General features: G+C 37.6%; 2 protein-coding genes across 12 annotated transcripts in view; both read right to left on the bottom strand.

The window, feature by feature from the left end:
• Nab (NGFI-A-binding protein homolog) overlaps positions 1-14,015 on the bottom strand; it is a 26,919-nt gene extending 12,904 nt beyond the window's left edge. For 9 of the 10 annotated variants that reach the window (XR_013009151.1, XR_013009152.1, XR_013009153.1 and 6 more), the window contains exon 1: positions 8,577-8,865. Coding sequence is in view for 6 of the 10 variants with exons in the window: in XM_076426178.1 (XP_076282293.1) it covers positions 8,577-8,865 (289 nt within the window). In the remaining 4 variants the exon portion in view is untranslated. Of the gene's footprint in view, positions 1-8,576; positions 8,866-13,874 lie in introns of those variants that run through there. The other variant, XM_076426183.1, reaches the window with a different exon arrangement.
• Girdin (protein girdin) lies at positions 13,963-21,440 on the bottom strand. Of its 2 annotated transcripts, none has more exons than XM_076426169.1 (22): positions 20,724-21,440; positions 20,556-20,644; positions 20,156-20,465; positions 19,958-20,071; positions 19,482-19,669; positions 19,135-19,395; positions 18,925-19,051; positions 18,722-18,848; positions 18,301-18,635; positions 17,375-17,656; positions 17,189-17,295; positions 16,916-17,107; positions 16,682-16,832; positions 16,399-16,581; positions 15,793-16,080; positions 15,524-15,724; positions 15,288-15,433; positions 15,126-15,218; positions 14,966-15,029; positions 14,776-14,881; positions 14,269-14,372; positions 13,963-14,196 (listed from the first exon to the last, which is right to left on the bottom strand). In XM_076426169.1, exons 1-22 carry the CDS (start codon positions 20,772-20,774, stop codon positions 13,963-13,965), a joined length of 3,753 nt encoding a protein of 1,250 aa, XP_076282284.1. In that variant the 5' UTR covers positions 20,775-21,440. The 2 variants fall into 2 exon arrangements, with proteins under 2 accessions (XP_076282284.1, XP_076282283.1); XM_076426168.1 differs by having other exon boundaries at positions 14,269-14,378; positions 20,724-21,439.

Below are 21,440 nucleotides of genomic sequence, written 5' to 3'. Positions count from 1 at the left end.
TTTTTTAATACATCTCAATCGATGCAGCTGGACATTCGTTATAAAAAAGTCGAAAAGTTAATAGTTCAGGAGATATTTCAATTTACATAACTCTAAAATACCATTACTGTCGTACTAAGACGTTACACAAGTACCTAAGTGTATAACTAACACTAACGTCTTATGTTAGTACGACAGTAATGGTATTTTAGAGTTATTTAAATTGAAATATCTCCTCAACTATTAACCTTTCGACTTTTTTATGACGAATGTCCAGCTGCATCGATTGAGATGTATTAAAAAATACCTTATTCCATTTAAAAAAATGGAGGTGACCTTGATATCTCTAAAAAAAATTACATAAAAACAAAAATTTTTTCGGTATCGTATGAGCTCCATTCTACCATTCAACTTTGTCCTTCAGGCATTTGTCGTATCTTTAAAAACAACAAAGATATTTAAGGTGGTCAAGTCAGGTGGAATACATATCCTGTATACATATGTAGTATACATACATATACATGTACATGTACATAAGTAGATAGATTGAAAAGTATAAAGAAAACGGATGAGTATCATACATACAATATGCAATTAGAAAGAGGAGTGTTCCCACGGCCACCTAGCGAATAAACGACTTTTTCAGTAAGTTTTTTTTTCTTTGAAGCTGGCGAAGGCGCGGGGAAGGCTTACAGGCGACGCGACGCACCAAGGGCCAAGGGCTACTTTTTTATATCGGAAGGGTTGAACGATTGTTTAATCCAGTAGTCTCGTTCTCTGGCACGTCGATGCATCGTCTCCATTAACATTTATCGAATTATCATTCACTCTTCTATTTTGTTTGTTACATTTTTGAAATTTCTGTCTATTATACGCAAATTATATGTAGGTATAATACTTGCGAACACAAAGAGCTTTATTTAAACACGACTGTTGGTTAATTAGTCTTTAATTGTAAGAGTAAATGTTAACTTCATTGTATTACAAGATTTTTTTGTAACTTTTGCACAAACTAGATTACTAATTTTATAAATAAGTACACACAGAATGATAAACGGCATTTATCTCCTGCATTGTGATACCCCCTTATCAAATACAATATTCTTACAAAATTCTTAGTAAAAAATTTAATCAACGATTGACGAATAAATTTCTGCTTCAATCGTTAATCGTAATTAACAATTAAACTACTACTGTAGTCGTTAATTGCGGTTAACCATTACATTCCTTTCAATTGTAATCGTCAATCGGATATGTAATTGATTAATGATTAACTGCTGAAATTTCGAAATGAAATACGGAATCAAAACTGTGCATGCATACTGAAAAAAATGTAAACCGAGTTGTTTTCCTTGAGATATATTTCCGTCAATTCTCCATCTCCGCTCTCTCCCTCCCTCCCTCCCTCCCTCCCTGCCTGCTTATTACAATTTATGGATAGACCGTGTGGCGATTAACTTCAACAATTGATTAAATCAGTCTCCGATTTTTCAATGATTTCTTTTTTAATCAACGATTGGCGATTAACTTCATCAATCGATTGAATAAATCGTCGATTTTTCAATGATTATCTTTTTCGATCGTACATATATTAATCAATCAATCTTGATTAAAATTTTAATTGATTAATGCCCAACTGTGCACGCATTTGGTTGTCCGGGATTATTCTTCTAAAGTTGAGAAATCTTGAAAATATGGGTGGCACTATAGTTATGCACCGCAGTGTGTATACATACATATGCATATTTTTTACATAATTTTGTCCACTACTATAATACGTGCGAGAGGTGCGGATAGAAGGACCCGCGGGAGTCTCGGTCTCGGTCTCGGTCTCGGTCTCGGTCTCACCCTCGCGGCTAGCAAGGTCGAAGAGTGATAAAAACACGGAAAAAAGGGGTCCTACCGGGGGGAACAAAAACCGCTTGAGAAAGGAAGAGATCAGATAGAGGGAGAATGAGGACGGGATGGCGCGGGAAAGAAGCGGAGGGAGCCGCGAGAGGGAGAAGAAATAGACAAAGAATTCTTTCGAGGTATTTGTTCGTCTTTTTTTATTCTTTCTGGGTCAGGCCTCTTCCGAGTTTTTTTTTCTCGTGACTGATGTAAAAGGGTGATGATATGCATATGCTCGGGGATCGAGAATCGAGGACCGGACGAAGTGGCGCGGCGGGTCCGGCCCGACCCGGCCTGGCCTGGCCGCGCCACACAGTATGTATAGTATGTACTGCCATTTGGGCAAAAAGTATCAAACTATCCAACAAATTTGTTTGAAAATTCGTGAGAAGCATGCCACAAGTATAACGTTTATTTCTAGAAGCATACAACAAATTCTTTAATAGATTTTGATCGAAAAAAATAGTCTTACAATTAGTCTAGTGTCGCAAGAGTTCGCAGCCAAAGCCTGGTTGGATATGTACTTTAAAGTGAGTTGCACAACTTTTCCACGTAACAAAGTTATGGCACATTAAACTTTAATTCTACTATTCAAGAGATACCTTTCAATCACCTATCATAAACGTAATCAAATTATAATATTGTTCACTCGTTTTTTAATACATTTTAGACTCTCATGCACTGTGTTTGTATGTAGTTAAAAAATGTTCATTCGTTTAAATACTCCAACTAATAAATGAAATTCTAATGAAGAACTTGTGTGTACCTAACATTCGAAAAATTGACTTTTTTCCCGACATACATATCACGGCATACGGCATATAGTATATACATGCATACGTAGAACTCATGGTAGGCGAGGACCGAGGACACATAAAGGTGGGGCGATTGCTCGTGGGACACTGTTTCCAGCGGTTTCGGCAGGTAAAACAACGGAGGACGCAACGTGCATCACTCCTCGGGATTATCGTTTAGAACAAAAAAAAAAGCGGGGAAAGGTGCACGAGAAAATGGTGAACAGTTTCGATCCCCTCTTCTCGCATCTACGACCTGATACGTGCGACACACCGAACGCACCAGTTCCTCTTCTTGTTTTTTTTTAAATTTATTCCACTACAAAACAACGATCAAGAAGACCCTTCTCTCTCTCTCTCTCTCTCTCTCTCTCTCTCTCCTCTCGTGGGAATATTATTCCCAGTTTCTCAGCCTCGGAGCTGCATCGTTCATCCGCGGACGAACAAAGCAACAAGGATATTTAGGTAGGTTTAGAGGAGAGGAAGGAAGAACAGCGGATAATAAAGTGAGTTCAATGCGTGTGATATATCATCTTCAAGTCTCGTGTAAAAGAATTTTTCCAGAAAATAAGTAGTTCCACGTTTTTCAAAGAGTGAAACTGGTGAGGGCGCAATTGAGTTCTATGTATGTACAAGTTGAATATGACAATAAATATTTTCGTAATTATGCGTGGTTGATTTATAATGAAACAAAGAGAGCCGAGTCTGATTACATCATACTCTCGATTGGGCAACACAATTGATTCGATGCATTCGAAACGGGTGACTGGCGCAAATATTAGCGGTGCACACGCAGCTGCTTGTTCTAACGAGCTTTTTGATCCTGCTCGTGAACCCTGCCTCTATGTTGGCCAAGGTTAAATGGGTACCTGAATGTAATCTGAATACGATCGAAAAGTTGCGTGCCTCGTAGGTGGATGCGCTCTAATACCAGCTAATTCGGGTGACAAACTGGAACTGAATTTTAGACGGTTCAAAGGGGAATCTTCTGGCGCGACTTGTCTTCCATTCTCTACCGTTCTGACATCTTTGCTCTCGAAATCAGGAGGTCTCTTCAAACCGCGGTGAGAGTTTCTACACTCTCTGACAATACAGCGAGCGAAACTCGTTTAAACGCGCTTGAAAATTTATAAATTTGCATGCTTATTTAGAAGAAAAGGACAGATGATTATTTACTTTGCTAAACCTTCACTTTCAACATCTATGCTTCGAAATGTTCCGTATTTACATGCAGTCCGTGTAGTACTAGAAATTTATCTTCTTTCTTAATATAGCATGGTTGATAGATTGAAAATAATATAACAGTATTATATATTAAGTTCTTCTAATGTTCTCACTGTTTTCAATTACACTTACTCATTTTTGTCATAAATGCATAAAATCCGCTGTGTGTGTGTGTGTCTATTCATATAATATAAACCTATATGTACTCGTAGTCGTAGACTGTAACAGCATTTCGTAATCGAAACGTTTTACAAGAGTCGCATTCTAAAATCGGACATAAATAATGTTTCTTCAGCTAAAAAAATGTCCAGTCGAACCACCACCACCAGCAAAATAATCTAATTGTAAGCTGATCTAGCTGGAGTTGGAGTTTCGTTGGATGATGTAAACAAGTCATGTAATAAGAGGCAAAAATACATTGTGCTACAAAACAAAATTTTATGCGACGTATTATAATGAAGCAGTTTACATTTCGCTTACTTATAATCGAATCAATTCATTAGCCTTTTTTATGCTATGTTTTTCTGCAGATAACGTGAGAATTGAAAAAATGAAGTGTAGAAGTGTAGACCGTGATCCACGCAAGCGAAACAAGTCCATACAGAATTCTTTTCGAAGGAAATGTAAATGGTTTCTAACCAATTTCGTTTATTCATTTAGTAGTGAATTAATAGATCGTTGAAAATCTAATCGAGAACTTGGAAATGTAAAATAATTTGTTAATTCTCGTGTACATTAGTTACAAGGTACATCACACAATTTATACATATGTATATTCATTATATTATACTTGGTTTTAGAAATACATACATATATTTTAAGTTGCGTGCACTTTTCTTATACGAATGAAAGAAGTTTTCTTCATCGAGGAAGTTGAAAATAATGTATTCCCCAATTCGAATTAATTTCCTAATGTCTGGCATTTAATGGTACCGCGACGACGAAAGAATGGAACATTTTGTGAGGAAAAGAGGCCGGGGCGGACATGGTTCCGCGAGCGAGAGAAGGACCACGGGGGAAAAAGAACGAGAAAAAAGGGACTCTTGGCTCGATAAGTTCTAAGTAAGCGCGGGAATCCAGCAAACTTGCCGTAAAAACATCTACATTTTTTGTCGGGTTGCATAGCAGCGAAGCGAGCAAGCGACGGTTTTTACTCGCGTTCGAGCTCAAATTTATGGCACACCGAATTATGCTGGTGTTTCGAATACATAGGCCGTCGCGCGTCGCGTCGCGTCGCGTCGGCTGGCATACTAATTCTCGGCGAAGCGAACAAGCCGAGACACTTTGCTTCTCGAATCTCGGCGAAGCAGAGTAACGCGAAAATGATTCTCTTCCCTCCAGGCCGAAAAGCGCGAGCATATTTTCCAAACGGTGTTCCCGTTGTTCGACGAAAAATCGGAAGAAGCGCGAGGAGATAGTTTGTCGACCGAGTTCCTCGAACGTCACGAAACATTAATTCGCTCGGCGCGGCGCGGCGCGGCGGAAGAAACGAAGAAACGGAAGTATGAGAAGAAACAAGAGAAAGAGAGAATTATTTGTCGAACGATCGGATCGGCTCTTTCGCTAACTCTAATTCGTCCAGAGATTACCAAGCAATTTCCACGTGCGTACGACGAGTTCGCGTTCGCATTTGTGTCCGCGCGCAATCGTTTCGTCACGCGCGGCTCCGGCAAAAAGGCTGAATCAAGGAAAAAGAAGATGAAGAAGGATAGAGATGAGGGGGGAGGGAACGGACGGAGATAGAGGATATGAAAACGGAAGGGAAAAAGGGCGAAGCAGCCATTTGCAGCGTGGACCGACTGGCGCGGCGCGGCATCTCCGAGCGATATCCTCTCTCGCAATTTCAACTTTCGGAGAAACACAGGGCAAAACCGCGAACCGTCGGTTTTTTTTACCGTTACTCTGCTCTCTGGTCAACTGTACGTTGCTTGTATACGGCCATATATACCAGCGATGCTTGTGTTCGTCTCGTAAGAAACTGACAAAAACGGTTCTCGCAATAGTTGCTCGTCGATGGCGGAAGAAAAACCGTCTTTTTGCGCGGCGCGCCGCTTTTTGCCCGTTCCCTCTGACTCATGCCTCCTCCTCCTCCTATTGCGAGTAGACAAAGCCCATCCACTCCCTTTCTCTCTCTCTCTCTCCCTCCCTCCTTTTTCCACTCTATCCCTTCCTATCTTTCTATTCCTCTCATCACCCCTCTATTCTTTCCCGTATCCTTCCGTCCCTGCATTCTATGGACACGTATTTGATCTTCTTTCGACGTTCTTTTGTGTTTTAACCACGCGAAGTTCATCCACTAACATCAAATGGTCCACAAATGATGCGATTTATCATACTTCGCGTTGCATGACCAATCGCACGGACATTTGCAAAAACAGATCGCATTCGCTAGTGTCTACAAATGATCGTCGAATCGTAAACACAATTGATTTGCAATAGATTTATCGATGGTACCAATGGCGGATTAAGGGGCGGGGGCTACACTCGGTAAAACAAGTCTTTCCGTACACCCTTTAAAACGGAATAGCTTTTTTATAATTATACCAAATGTGTGTGACCTGTGATGTATTGTAAGCAATTAGAAGCATTGGTATACCGATTGAATGATGTGCAAAAAATATTTTCTATTGGCCCTTATTATTATATTTGGGCCCTTAATAAAAATTTAAAATTCACATGTTTCGTAAATCTATGTATATGTAGTAGTGTTACACACCTGCTGAAAATTTCATCGAAATCGGTTGACGCAGGAAAAAACGACACGCATCGAAAGATATGTACGATTCCGTGGATATCAAACAGAAACCGATCAGAAGTCGTGTAAAGTGTAAAACTACGATTTTCACCGCTCGTATTTTAACCGCTTGTAGCTCGTGTGTATGTCAATAGATTTCGATGAAATTTTCAGCAGGTGTGTATAACTACCATAGATCTACAAAACATATATTTTAAATTTTTTTATAAAGGCCCAAATAAAAAGGTTTTAAAAAGTGCCTTTTTTTATTTTTATTTTTACATGCAACCTTGTAAATTGTAATTTACAGTAGAAAATATTTTTTGCACATCATTCGGTAAACCAATGCTTCTAATTGCTTACAAAACATCAGCTGATTTGGTATACATAATTATAAAAAAGTTATTCTGCTTTAAAGGGTGCACGGAGACTTATTTTACTGACGATGAGTGCATAGCGGCTGTAACTCAGGGCTGCAAAATCCAAGGGCGGCAAATTTTTCGAAAAATACCAAAGGCACAAGTCGCAACAATAAAACAGTTTATCCAATTTAAAAGGGAGCAGGGGGAGCGAAGAAGGAGTTACTCAACTGTCGATTGGCCGACTGTGCCAACTCGCGTCTAGATCGCGCTGTGATTGGTGCGTGTTTTCCGTTAATAACGCCTAAACAAACCCGCGGACGATATTTTTGCAGAGGAAAAAATGTTAAGGAAATGTTAGGAAAACCCTGTATAATAATTGAAGACTGGAATTTAAAAAGTCTGCATATAACTTGTAAGAATGCAATTTATTCCAGAAACACTTGAGAAAATACAATTTGTAGTTCATACAACTGGAAAACTATGTATACGACTCGAAAGATACAGTAAAAGATATAGCAAAGTGAGAGAAACAAATATGAGAAGATCAGAAAAATGGAAAGAATCAAAGTCCATTTGTCGTTTTCTTGAAAAAGGAACAACAAACTTTTAGGCTTATTCCGTTACAATCTCTATTATATCCTGTCTTCAATCATACAGGCGAAAAGCGAGAAAATAAAAAAGAAAGGAAGAAAATGGTGTGAAAACTGGTCACTATCACACAGAATATGGTATTCTCATACATACATGAAGTTATTACGTGTGTTACGTAACGATCAACCGACAGATTGCAAAATCATTTAAGAATCGACAAATTTCTTTTATGTTTATTTGCATTCTCCTAGAAACACGCAAGATGTAGCATTACTTTGAAAAAAATTCATGAAAATTGTTAAATCTTGCAGCGTTTGCATAAGACTGCCCCCTTAAATGAACGTACAGTGATCTCGATACAGTGCGACTCGGATTTTTTTGAGAAGTTACAAGTTTTTTAGAATTATGACAAAAATATGAGAAGGAGTCGTTCAAAACGGTAAAAACATTAGAAGAATTTAAGAATACTGTGTTGTGTACATATTATTTTCGACCTATTAAACGTATTAACGAAGAAAACTTTTCTACCTTACTTCAGTTTGTTGCAATTCGGGTGGAAAATCAGACTGCGGACGCGTTTATGCAAAATAAAAATATTCTGTATCGATGATTGTGGGAAGCAGAAGTAAACGAAAAATTGCTTTCATCCCCTAATGACTTTCTTATCTTAATTTTTCATAAAAATGTGTATAAAGATCCGCAGTCTATATTACATGTATAATATTATTGTATGTATAACTGACACATGTTTGCCAAATGCAGTTTTCAAATCTTCGATACAGCTTCGGATAAAGAAGTTGTAAAAAGTAATCTGTAATGTATTTTCTCTAATTGCAATTCTCTCAAAAGATGTTTTAACATATCGAAAAAATTCGAATCTCTGTGAGTCACCGCGTGCTTCAATGACTATTTCGAATACTTTTCGTGTGAAACGTACCCCCAGCTTTGACACACAGGACAGGAATACGAGAGAGTGAGAGCGAGTGAATGAGAGCGACTTACGCGTGCCGTTGGTGTTTCTGCCAAGTATTTTCGGGAGAGCTGCGTTGACAGCGTTGACGGCGGGTACAGTGGACAATCCGGGAGCGGATTGTTGGTGTTTGGTCGGAGGGCTGGCGACCACGACCACGGGATTCTGAATGGAGCAGGAGGTGACGGAAGCTAGGGAAGTCAGGGGACCAGGGGTAGGGACAGCGTTGATGGTCACCGTTGCTACCGGAGACGGTGTCCCGATGGTTCTGGTCGTGGTCACCGTCGATGGTGCGTTCGTCTCCTCCACGCGACTCTCCATCGTCGACTCTCCAGCTCTTCCTCTTCCTCTTCCTCTTCCTCTGTTCCCGTTCCCGTTCCCGTTCCTCTTCTCAGCTGGGCAGAGGAAGACACCAAGGTCGTCACCCCGCTGTCACCCTAATGTTTACCGCACTCACGACACTCGGGGAACAACAGTACTTGTTTGATTCATCGAAAGGTACATATCTGCATTTAACAACTCGACCGCACATCAAACCCTCCCCCCTCCCCTTTACATCACCTTTCAATAAATTCGAACCGATTCAAAACGCGAATAATCGATCGTCATGATCGAAGGACACGCGAACAAAATGGGATCAAAGAGGATCAGGATCGCGAAATGAAAGGCTAATTCGAATATATTTTTTGAATATGAATTTCCTATGATGCATAAAATTAACTAATCTAGTGGACGGAAGCGGACAGTTTCGTCGCCTGTATGAGATGTTAACGGACAAAGGACATGCAACTAAGTGAAACGATCATGAAAACTCTAATTTCGAAAGTAAAATAAGTATGTACACGTATCCTAGGCAAGCATTTAAGCCGATGTCTTCGAGGGAAACGCCGTGAACATTTCCCGTAAAAGTTCTGTGTGCGTTCGAGACGCGCCGATCGATGAACGAAAGGATAGAGTTAACGAAAAATAGTGTTGATACTTGGAAATGCGACAGCGTGGCACTCGCAACGATGACGCGGCGCGCATTGCCGGCCGTCGAATGATTCCACTCTATTTCCACTGCCACTGCGTGGCTCTGCCATGGTGCCATGCCCCTACCACTCGACCACACAACGTGCAATATTCTCCCCCTCCTCTTCCACGTTCGCGTTCACGTTCAGGTGCGGATATATCTCCCACCCCTTTCCGCACGATTCCTCCCTCCATCTCCATCAGAAAGATGAATAACTGATGGGCATTACCGTGTTAACCGCGCTACGTAAATCCTCGATTCGCCCGATTATTCCCTGGCCCGCGATAAACAACCACCAATTTCTCTTTCAACCCTTAACAAACCTTTCGGATTAACACTGGAAAAATTCTGAACCTGCTACATTGCATTCGCGATACATAATATTGGGCTGGCAAATAAGTTCGTTCGGTTTTTTAGAGCGGAACAAATCACAAATCCGAACGAACTTATTTGCCAACCCAATATACAGCCACTCTCATAGATAATCCGACGCTATAGTGTGTAGTTGCAAAAGCAAAAGATTGCTTTATTTACTTAGTAAGGATACGTTCGTAGAATTCGTTCGATTTCGATTTCCGCTTCAGGTACGTACAAAAATTAAATCAAGTTTGAAATTGATTTTAATTAGATATCTTTCTATTATACATAGAAAAATTTCTGTAACGCAAAAAATCCGATGAAATCTGTGCCAAAATCAAAGAACTTTCGATAGAAACGAGATAGAGCGATGACTTCTTTTTTAAATGAAAGCTGAAACATTGCAGAAGATGGGAAAAATAGAGATATTATGGTACGAACATTTTTTAACTTGGAAAAAAATCGTTAAAAATATAAAAAATTTTCTTTTGACATATTATATGTACTTATACTATATGTAGTATAGTATGTATACATATATGTATTGTATTCTCATATACATATAAAACACAATAAAATTAAACACGATGAAGTATTTGAACGTTTACTTGACGTATGTATGTATATCACTTGAGACGAACGATCACTTGGGTTGGGCAAAAATTTAATCAACGATTGACGAATAAATTTCTACTTGAATCGTTAATCTCAATTAACAATTAATCCCCTGGTTTAGTCGTTAAAATTGCGATTAACGATGAAATACTTATTAATCGTTAAAAAATTCCGGTTAACGATTAAATACTTATTAATCGTTAATTGGGAATAACGGTTAAATTTCTACTGTAGTCGTTAATTGCGATTAACGATTACATTCCTTTCAATTGTAATCGTCAATCGGATAATTGATTAATGATTAACTGCTGAAATTCCGAAATAAAATACAGACCCAAAACTACATACATATGTATACATATGTTTGAATACTGAAAAAAATGTAAACTGGGTTTAGGTGTATTGTCATTTGGTCTATAATACAAACTCTGTTTACGTGCTTTTTTGTTCCTTTTTTTCGATGATTTCTTTTTTCAATCAACGATTGACGATGAGAATCCGCGCGTTTTCGACCGCGCGGCTCTTATTTACGTTAGCGTCTAGCGTCTATGTCTACGGATTCGTTCACACGCATTCGCGCATTTATAACTTTTTTTATTAGGGCCCGTAATGAAAATTTAAAATATGTGTTTTGTAGATGTATGTTAGTTATACACATGCGGAAAAAAATTTCATCGAAATCGGTTGACGCAGAAAAAAAACCAACGACAAGCATCGAAAGATGCGATAAGAATCTGTGGACTGACCAAAAGTTGCGAGAAACTATGTGATTTTCATCAGATTTAACCACTCGTGGCTCTTCTTGGGTATGTTAATCGATTTTGATGAAATTTTCAGCATTCATAGAACTAACATACATATATGTATTTTAAATTTTCATTAAGAGCCCAAATAAAAAGGTTTTAAAAAATGCTTTTTTTATTTTTGCATGCAACCTTGTAAATTGTAATTTACAATAGAAAATATTTTTTGCAGATCATTTAGTAAACCAATGCTTCACAAGTCGTTTGGTACAATTTACAAAAAAGTTATACTGTTTTAAAGTGCGTTGAAATACTTTCGTGGCTCACACACACATTGCGCACTTCCCGACTTCCTCGTCAAATAGAATCAAAGGCGAATTTTTGACAAGTAGATACTTCCACTATGATTACACGAAAAACTGCCGGAATACTGATGCAAAATAAGAGAAATGATTTCAGCATAGAAAAGTTGTGACATAAGTTACCCTCCTTGTCAGCTTTATCATTTTCTGTACATAGGTACATACATAGGTACATAGGTACATATACCTACATGCTGGCTGTGTATGTAGAACATACATACATGCCCCACCTTAGCCCTTGATGCCGATGTAAAAACTGTGCTCCAACCATCCCTACCATCTTCGCCGTCTCCGCGAAGCATGAGTGGTGGCGAGTGGTGGTAAGAGAGAAGGAAGACGCCTTACAAAAACCTACCCCTTCCCCTCCACTTCCCTCCCCAGCCCTCCCCGGCGCCATCGTATGCACCCCTCGGAAAGATTGTAGACTGTAGACCTCTTTACCCCTCCGTCGGACTGACGAACCGTCAATATTTTTGCGAGTTACTCAACCCTCGTGCCCCGGAACATTTGAAAAATTCCTATCTACAGTTTATTTTCTTGCTGCCACCCTCCCTGGCACTCTTGCTGTATCCTACTTTTTCTTTTGCTGATCCACAGCATGCTGGTTTTTACGTCGCTACAGTCTTGCATTCTGCCGGTCCTATTTTTACATCTATCCGCACCCCCTACTGTTACCGCCGCGGCGCTCCTGCTCCCTGCCGTTTTCTCACTCCTCCGTGCCGCTCTATCTTTTCCGCGATGGCAGAAATAGAGAGACACATTTTTACTTGAGCGTACGGAAAAACCTGGGAAAGTGCGGTTTTGCTAGGTAGTGGGCAGAATTTTTTGTTCCGCCCTCGTTCTCGGCGACATCGTCGCGTCGAGGAGTCGGTTAGGAAAGATAGACCAGGCGTTCGTTAGTCTTGACAAAAAAATTCCAGGTTTCGCATCAAATGTACGGAATTCAATTGAAATTGGTGTTTACATTAAAAGGGGTAGACGCGTTTCTAGGATTGCAAGGATGCGGGATACGCGCCTTCACTCATTTCTCTACATACACATGTATGTATGTATAATAGTATAATGCAAAGATGGGGTTTTCCCCGAAGATCAATCTAGGCCCTCAAAATCGCCCTCAAAAGTCCTATTTTTACGTTTATGCAAACAGCTACATGCGCAGCTTTATGCTTCCGAATAATGGAAATTACGCCTCGTAACCGCAAAAATAGGACTTTTCAGGGCGATTACGGCCTAGATTTAGATTGATCTTTTATCTAGCGCTTTCGACACTACTGAAAAAGCCCATCGCATGCATTATCGAGAAATGGGAAGGTGCGTAGCCCGCACCTCTGCAATCCTGGAAACGAGTCTAATGAGAGTTCGTTAATTAGCATTACCGGTATACGCGTCGCCGCACCTAATGGTCGGCTTTGCTTACAACAATGACGCCGCGCCGGAAAGAAAAAAAAAATTATGGTCGCATCCGACCTGTGAAGCGACGATACAAGTCGTTGAATACGCGGCGCATGCAAATTTTCGAAGCCTGAGAAGTAAATCGTAAAGGGTTCGGAGCAGGCGGTGGACAGTTTTTTTTGGTCAGAAGCTGCTGCTTCGTCCGACCGTAGGAAAATAATAAAAAATTGCGAGGTGCTCGAGGTGTATTTTCTCGACGACGCGACGGTGCTCCGTCGTAGGGCTGGGACCGTGAGATTTTGACAGGGTGCATCATTCTTGAATAGATCCCGATTTTTTATAGGATCGCTATTCGAGAAAATGATTTTTACACGATAAGGAAACCCGTTTACGGAAAGCAGGTTGTCGTAGCATGATTGAGTACACGCATGTCTTCCGTTTTTCGTTTGTTTAATTTAATTATTATTTCATTATTCATATTTTATAAAATCGATAATCGATAAAACGATTAGGCGTTGCGCTCATTTTATTTGAACAGTTTACGCCGAAGAAACGGGTTAAATAATATTTAGGCGGCCACGCTCTCTCGATACTACACGTTAAGTGTTACGCTTTACTTGGAAAAGAATGTTCTTAGTTATTACCGTATTATTACATTATTACATAAGACTACGTAATGCCTTTGAATCGTCTTAAAATCGCTGATAAATGCACATTGATTTAAATACACCAAAAGAAGACTGACGATACAAAAATATCGAACAAAAAAATAGATACTACATCTGAAAATATTACCGACGCGTAAAAATATGGAAATATCTCGAAATGCTTAATTCAAATTATAATTACCTTCGGGAATTTGGTGAGTAAGATGGATTCCAATATGGTAGGAAATATGATGTAGTAATCCATCGAATGCATAGAAAATAACGTAAAATTATACACAACCATATTCGTACCACACAGGACTCCCTGCTTTTTGTTCTTTATCAATGGGAGGATCCATAATCGTTTCCTCTTGCCCTACTTCTTTCATTTCGCTATTCATATTTTTTGATTCGTTTATCACTGCTGAAACCTTATTATATATAAGCACTGGGCGGGGTTCTACTTGTACTTCTGGTCTCGGGGACTCGTCCATCAATACTGAACGTCTGTCGTCGTTTTGCTCCTGTAATCGTTTATAAACTGATTAGTTTATTCTTATAATGTTTTTTTCTTATAATCTTGAAATAGTACATACTGGCGCAGTAGTCGATGGAGGAGGGGAGTCATCGGTATAGTACACAGTTCTTCTTGTCCCTGGATGACCAAGAGACAATGCGTCTGATCCAAGACTCCTGCAAGCTGATCCTTGAAAAGTTACAAATTATATACTATACACTATACATGATTTATGATGAGTAGACCGCGGATCTTTATACGAAATCGAAATTTCTGCATCAATTGCAAGACACAGCTGAGCCGCTTAGTCATTTTTTTTTCTTCTTTTAATTTAAAAAAATTGAAAATTGCACATCAATGTCCCCTAATCTGTCTAGTCTTTCCACTGTTTTCAATTGAAATAGAATAATGCAACAAAACCTGCTGTCTAATGACGAGTCAAGTCAGGTAGGAGAGAGAGAGAGAGAGAGAGAGAGAGAGAGAGAGAGAGAGAGAGAAAGAGAGAGAGAATCAGATAGAAAATGATTGATTGTTTCTGTCAAGTAATTGTTTTATAAAAATTATTTTAATTTATTAGGGGATTTACCAGCTAAATGATCTTCCGTACTAGCATCTGAATCATTTCCTCCAGATTCCGATTCATATGTTTTCCCTTCTGAATTCTTCGAGTCTTCTGCCCAAGATCGCCGATTCTAGATCACACGAATAAAATTTAAGTTAAAAATGTGAATTTTTCTATCTATGCACGTATGTCTGTACTTGTTTGAATGATTTACCTTGCTAAGCAGTTCTGACCCAGCTTTTCTGACTCTTCTCACCAAATTGGCTCCGAATCCTTTCCTTCGTAAAAATAAATGAAAATACATTAGTATTAGTATTATGAAACGCGATATACATATGTACATACTTGTATCTACCTACGAACACGCCACTTACTTCTTTGGAGTACAGCTTTCTAATTTTCTGTAATGTTCCATGATCTTATCTTCTAATTTTTCCTTCTGTCTGTACAAGTGATTCACTTTGTCCCTATAAAAAATCCAGTAATTACATCTACTTCATTGAATTGAATTAAAGTTCGTTATACTAAATACCAACGTGTACATCTTCTCTTCCATATGATACTGTTCTTTATCTTCGAGAGATCGAGTCAAAAGCTCGTGGTACTGAGTAAATAATAAACTAATGTGATCCATTAATGAACGCTTGTCTTTGTCTAATCCAGCGTTCATATGTAACAGCATCTAAGAAGAAAATATACAGACTAAGATGCTAGTAAATTTCAATACAAGTGTAAATATTCTAATTGTTAAAAAGAAAAAATTTAATCTTACTTCGCAACATTTATTGAGTTTGTTAAATTGAAGTTCCAGGTTGGAGCACCTTTCGTCCCTACTGCTAAGCTCTCCTTGCAATTCTGTCAATTTCAGACTCAATCGATTCGTTTCGATCTTATTTTTTCGGTAATCTTCTTGCAAATTCCTATACTCGATTTTCAATTTTTCTGTAGCTGTGTACAAATTTCTAAAGTCATCCTGGAATCGTAATATATTAATAAACTGATCAAATAAATTATTTCTATAGATACAATAATATTTTCTACCTTTAATTTCGAATGTTCTCCTCTTAGGTTGTTCAAACTCTTCGCGTTATTTACTAACAACTCCTTTTCCGCTTGAAGTGCTTTATTTTTTCCTTCTACACCTTCGTAAGACTCGCGTAATGTTCTAATCTCATTCTTTACGTCTCGTAAATTCGATTTTAAAGCGTCATGCTCGTGAAACAAATTTTCATACTCATTATTTAATTGTTCGTGTAAAGATTGCAAGGTATCCTGATCGTGAAGGAGTTGCATATGCGTCTGGTGCTGAGCCACGCGTTCTTTCAACAACTAAATTAAAAAAACAGACATATATTAGGTATATGCGGAGTGCGGGCCGCCCAGGGCCGACACATCGGGCTGCATCGGGCGGCCCGAGCGTTTCGGGCTGCTCGCGACTGACTCGACTTTGTCGGGTGGGTTCGGAAAGATTCGCTAATATTAGTTTGTATTATGCTATTTCTTTAAGCAACAGCTATAAGCAATATGTGACAGAGGCTTAATTCTCTCACGCACTGTTATTATATTCACAGAATACGAATTGTTAATGTGCTTTTAAAAATTGAAAAGAAAAAAGGTATGAATAATTGTGAAAATTCTATAACTTACCTCGTCTTTTTCAGCAGCTAGTTGTGAATTTGCAAGCTGCAAAGCAGTATGCTGTGCTGTTAAGGAATTATTTTGAGATTGTAACGTTGTCATTTGAACTTGGAGCTTTGCATTGTCGGACAAAAGACTCTCCGATGCTGTCTGCGTGCTAACTAATTTCATATGCAAATGTTCTTGTTCCTTCTGTAACAATGTTGAGAGAGTAGAAAGAATTATATTCTAAAAATATATTCTCTTATTCGCTTATATTTACTGCATAAATTACAGTTACCGAAGTATGTACCTTCAGTGACTCCACAGTCGCCTCTAATGTGTTGTGCAAACTAATTGTCTCATTGGTTTCAGGAGCTGTAGATTCAGAGACCGAGTTCACACACGAATAAACATTATTTGTCTGTTGAACGTAATCAACAACTTCTGGAATTTGTGCAATCCTGTAATAATTAAATCGTAATTAATACGAATACGATAATACTTGTAATTCTATTAATTGTGAATTATTTACGAATTAAATTACTTTTGAATGATAGCGTCCAGTGGAAGCGACAATAGAACATTATCGGTGAGCCCAAGTTTCTCCAAAACTGTATATAATTGCTGAGAATTCAATTTTTCAGCTACCAAATTAGATTGTAAAATCTCCAATGTCTCCCTATCGATAGCCGCTCGCGAATCCAATTCCTTGCTAGATCTTTCAATTTCCTGCAATCTGCCAGAATAAATAATTTTGCAACAAACATTCTTCACATAGATTGTTAAACATATCTCGAATTTAATACTGCATATGTACCTTGAAATTTGTACAATATGATCATGTAGTTCTTGCTCAAGCTGCGTCACTTTCTTTTCTAAAAGTTCAATACTATTTGCTGCTTTGTCCAATGCAACATCTTTTTCCTACAATTTATTTATATAGAATTAGCCAATAAGCTAAATAGGATATTTCATATGTTCACCAGAATATTAGTATTCAAACCTCTATTGTTTCTCTGTATCGATAAATATCACGTTGCGCTGTGTCTTTCTCTTTCTCCAGTGTTACAAGTTTTGATTCAAAATCAAGACACTTGGTGCTAACTTCTTTTATGTTATTCTCCATAATCTTTAGCTCTTCTGCTTTCTGATTGGCGAGTTCTAAGGACCGTTCCAAATCATCTGCACGCCTTTGTACACTTTCCAATAAAGATTGGACTCGCTGTTTTTCTTTCACCGCTGTATCACAACTTTTTTCTAATTCTATCATCTTTGCGTGTTGAATCTAGAATTAAAAAGTGTATAATTATAAATTAGAACGATGACTTTTCTGTGACTTGTGTCGAATTATGTCGACTTATTATACAGAGTGTCCCATAATTCATGGTACAAATTAGGTCAGGTCGATTCTATGGCTGGAAATAAGACGAAAATCAAGAATGACGAAATTGTGTGGGAGGCTTCGTTTTCAAGAAAATTATATTTAAATATCAGTCTAGCAGACATTTCCTTGATAATGTAGGAATTATCTCCAGGAATAAATAATTCGTGACCGGAAGGGTTAAATTTAATTTTCTTGAAAACGAAGCCTCCCACACACAATTTCATTACTCTTGATATTCTTTAATATAGCCATAGAATCGACCTGGTCCAAATTTGTACCATCAATTACGGGACATCATGTATAGAAAAGTGACTAAAAAACAGTGCCAAGCGCTAAGTTAATACATATAGATAAACATGTAGAATATTTGTCGTGTGCAGGGTGTTTCAAAATTATATGCCGTGACTACCCCCTAGCGTGATTCTCCATCGTGAATCTCCACCGATCCAGAGATGGAGAATCACGTTAGAGTAGTCACGACATATAATTTTGAAACACCCTGTGCATACAAGTGAACACACAACTTTTCTATGTGAACAACGTACTTGAAACTCTTGTTGTTGTTTCTCAGACAATGTTCTTTGACTTTTTAATGAACTTTGTAGTTTCTTGTTTTCCTCAAGCGCCTGCTTCCACACCAATTCTAGATCTGCATTTTGTTGGGTAAGCCTTTCACTATTGTCGTTCAATGATTCAATTTTTAAAGACTGTTTCTTTTTCTCTTTTTCCAGCTCCAAAACTCGAGAAGAGTTTTCATGAAACGAATTTTCTTTCAAAGAGTCTATCAAGGTAAGTAATCGTCGATTTTCTAGCTCTAACTTTAACGCTCGCGTTTGAGCATTATTTGTCAATTGTTCGGACAATCTATTATCAGTGTGCGCTAGATGAAATTAAAAATATAAATTAAGCATATAAACAAAGTAGGTAAACTTTTTTCATATTAAAAAAACTGTAATTTCTTTTTACCTGGCTCGTCAGAATCACTTATGGAATCAGCTAATGCAGCTTCGTTCGCTGCAGCTTTTGTTAATTTATGCAATTGAGTATTTTCTTCGACAAGTTCTTGATACTTTTCTTTATCCGCTGCACGTTCCTAGGGGACATAATTTTCAGTTTTAATTGAATTCTGTAATACATGAAATTTGAACTAATCAATTATATATATATACCAATGCCATGTCGTTTAATAGTTGTTTATATTTAATTATTTCAGATTCAAGTTCCAACACTTTGTCTGCTCTTCTTCTCGATGAATTCAATTGATCTTCCAGCATTTCTCTGGTCTCCATCAGAACTCTGTAACAAATCAATTTTTAAACGAAATTTTAGTAATATCAAATTTCATATTAGGCTACAAATACACGAATTATGTAAAGTACCTGTTATCTTCCCTTAACTCTTCTATGCGAGTTTTATAAAATTCGATATCGGTAAGTTTTTCTCTGTATCTCACTACTTCCTGCTCTAATCTATCAGCACGATCCGCTCTTTCAATTACTGCGTCTAATTCATCTCTGTAAGATTTTGCTGTGCGCGCTTCGTGCATCAAATCATGATTCTCTTGCTTCAATTTGTTCACCAACAGTTTATGGTACTCAAGATCCTCTTTGCATTCTAACAATGCTTCAGTTTTCTCTTCCCTAAAAATAATACAATAGAATAGAATAGAATAGAATAGAATACACCAACAGCATATCCTATGCCAGTGATAAACACGTCAACATACAATTCTTGTCGTTGTTTTCTAACTTTGGATTTCCAATCAGCCAACTCGACTGCATAATGATGGTTATCTTCACGTTCCGATTTAGTTATAGGATTGGATAACTGAACTTTATTTATATCTTCCGCTTCTACGCTATTAGAGGAATCATTTCTTTCTGCGTTTTCATTTATAGCTGTATCTCTGCATCTCTATTATTCAACAATATTTTTCTACGTTATTAATACTGTACTGCAATAATATTAATTACTAGACTGCGGATCTTGATGCATCTACGGCTTATGAAAATGTTAAAAAAATGCTATAATATAGAATTCGATAGAATCGAGTAAGATTTTTATTTGTTTCGGATCTATATAATGGCTGTTCTCGTTAAAAATACGATTTGATTTCAGGCCACTTTCTTCAAATTTGTCTATAAAAAATTAAAAATTGCATAAACATCCGCACCTATTATAATTACTATTTATGCAACATACCTGGCGATACACGTCTAACTCTTGTTTCAACTTTTTTATCTGCATAAATAAATTACTCATATTTACATTTTCCATCGCATCCTGAGTAAGAACGATATCTTGATAATCCGTGACCTAGTAACATAATATTAATGCTGTTAAAGAAAGCGATTGCACGAAAAATACTTGGACTTAGAATGTTAGATTAAAAGAACATACTTGTTTAATGCATTCCACTATCGCGAGTTGCGTGTCGACGTGCAATGCCTTTATTTTTGTAATAAATTTCTCCTTATTAGGACATTGCACGGCGCAACCAAGAAGTAACAGCAATAATAATTTCATTTCCGAAACATAAAGTTCTGGTTCTTTCCCTAAGTTTGTTGTATCCGGTACCCTTAAAACTAAATGACCCAGTTCCTCTTCGTAAAACTGCTTTATATTATCCACTATAACTTTCAAATTTTTCGCACGAATTAATGGACTATCCTCCGAAGCGATAATTTCATCGTGTAATGGCTCTGGATCTCTGCAACCGTAACACGATATTATTGATTTATTATATTAGATTTTCAAGAGCAAATAAAAATTTAAGAAATCCATGCACTTGTTTACTTACATTTGTAAAAATACATTGTGTAACAACATACCGTCGACCAAGTCATCGTAACTAGTTAATAAATTAGGATCCTCCAAGCAACTGGCAAACTATTCGAAACAAATGATCAAGTATACATGTACGTACTTTGTATTTTGAAACACATAAGTTATAAAAATAAACACTTACCCATGTTACCAGCGGACCAGATAATAAATCATGGATTTCCGTGGATGTCATTCTTGTAGATGTTTTTATACTAATTGCTCAAGCAGGCAAGTAAACGATCTCCTTATTCATATTGTGAAAACATTAAATTTCACACATGATAAAATCCATTCTATTATCTGTTCATTATATCCTATCTTTCCTATCTAATACAATATTCATTGTCACAAATAATTCGAATAAATCGAAAAACTGCATCTCTACTCGACAATAGAATAGTTTTCTCTTCCAATGGCCAAAATTATTACAAAATATACGAGAAATTGTGGAAATTAATTTTATCTGGGTTTTTTATTTTATCTCTCTACTTATTGTACCTAATAAGGATAACTCCCTTCATTGATTCCTAATGATTATTTGAATGTATAACTATTTAATGCAGTTTGCTTGATCTGTTTCTTGAAATTTATTCAAAAGATATGTTTCATATACAATGTATTTACTATATATGTATAATTACAAAAACATTTTGAAATTTAAAGACCACTTCGCAACAAAGAAGGAACAAATCAAAACGTTCAAATATATTTAGGTTTCACTTCACGAACGGTATAAACGATACCATCTATCGAAACATAAGTACAGTAAGTACTATAGTTAGTACTAGTACTTCAATACACAAATGCATAAAGCGAAATGGAGTTTACGATGCAAGCCATGGACCTAAGGACCACGGTG

Source organism: Lasioglossum baleicum, chromosome 6 (genome assembly GCF_051020765.1).
Source record: "Lasioglossum baleicum chromosome 6, iyLasBale1, whole genome shotgun sequence".
NCBI classification, from domain to species: domain Eukaryota; kingdom Metazoa; phylum Arthropoda; class Insecta; order Hymenoptera; family Halictidae; genus Lasioglossum; species Lasioglossum baleicum.
Note: the sequence above shows the minus strand (reverse complement) of the source record. Positions and strands in the feature narration are given on the sequence as shown.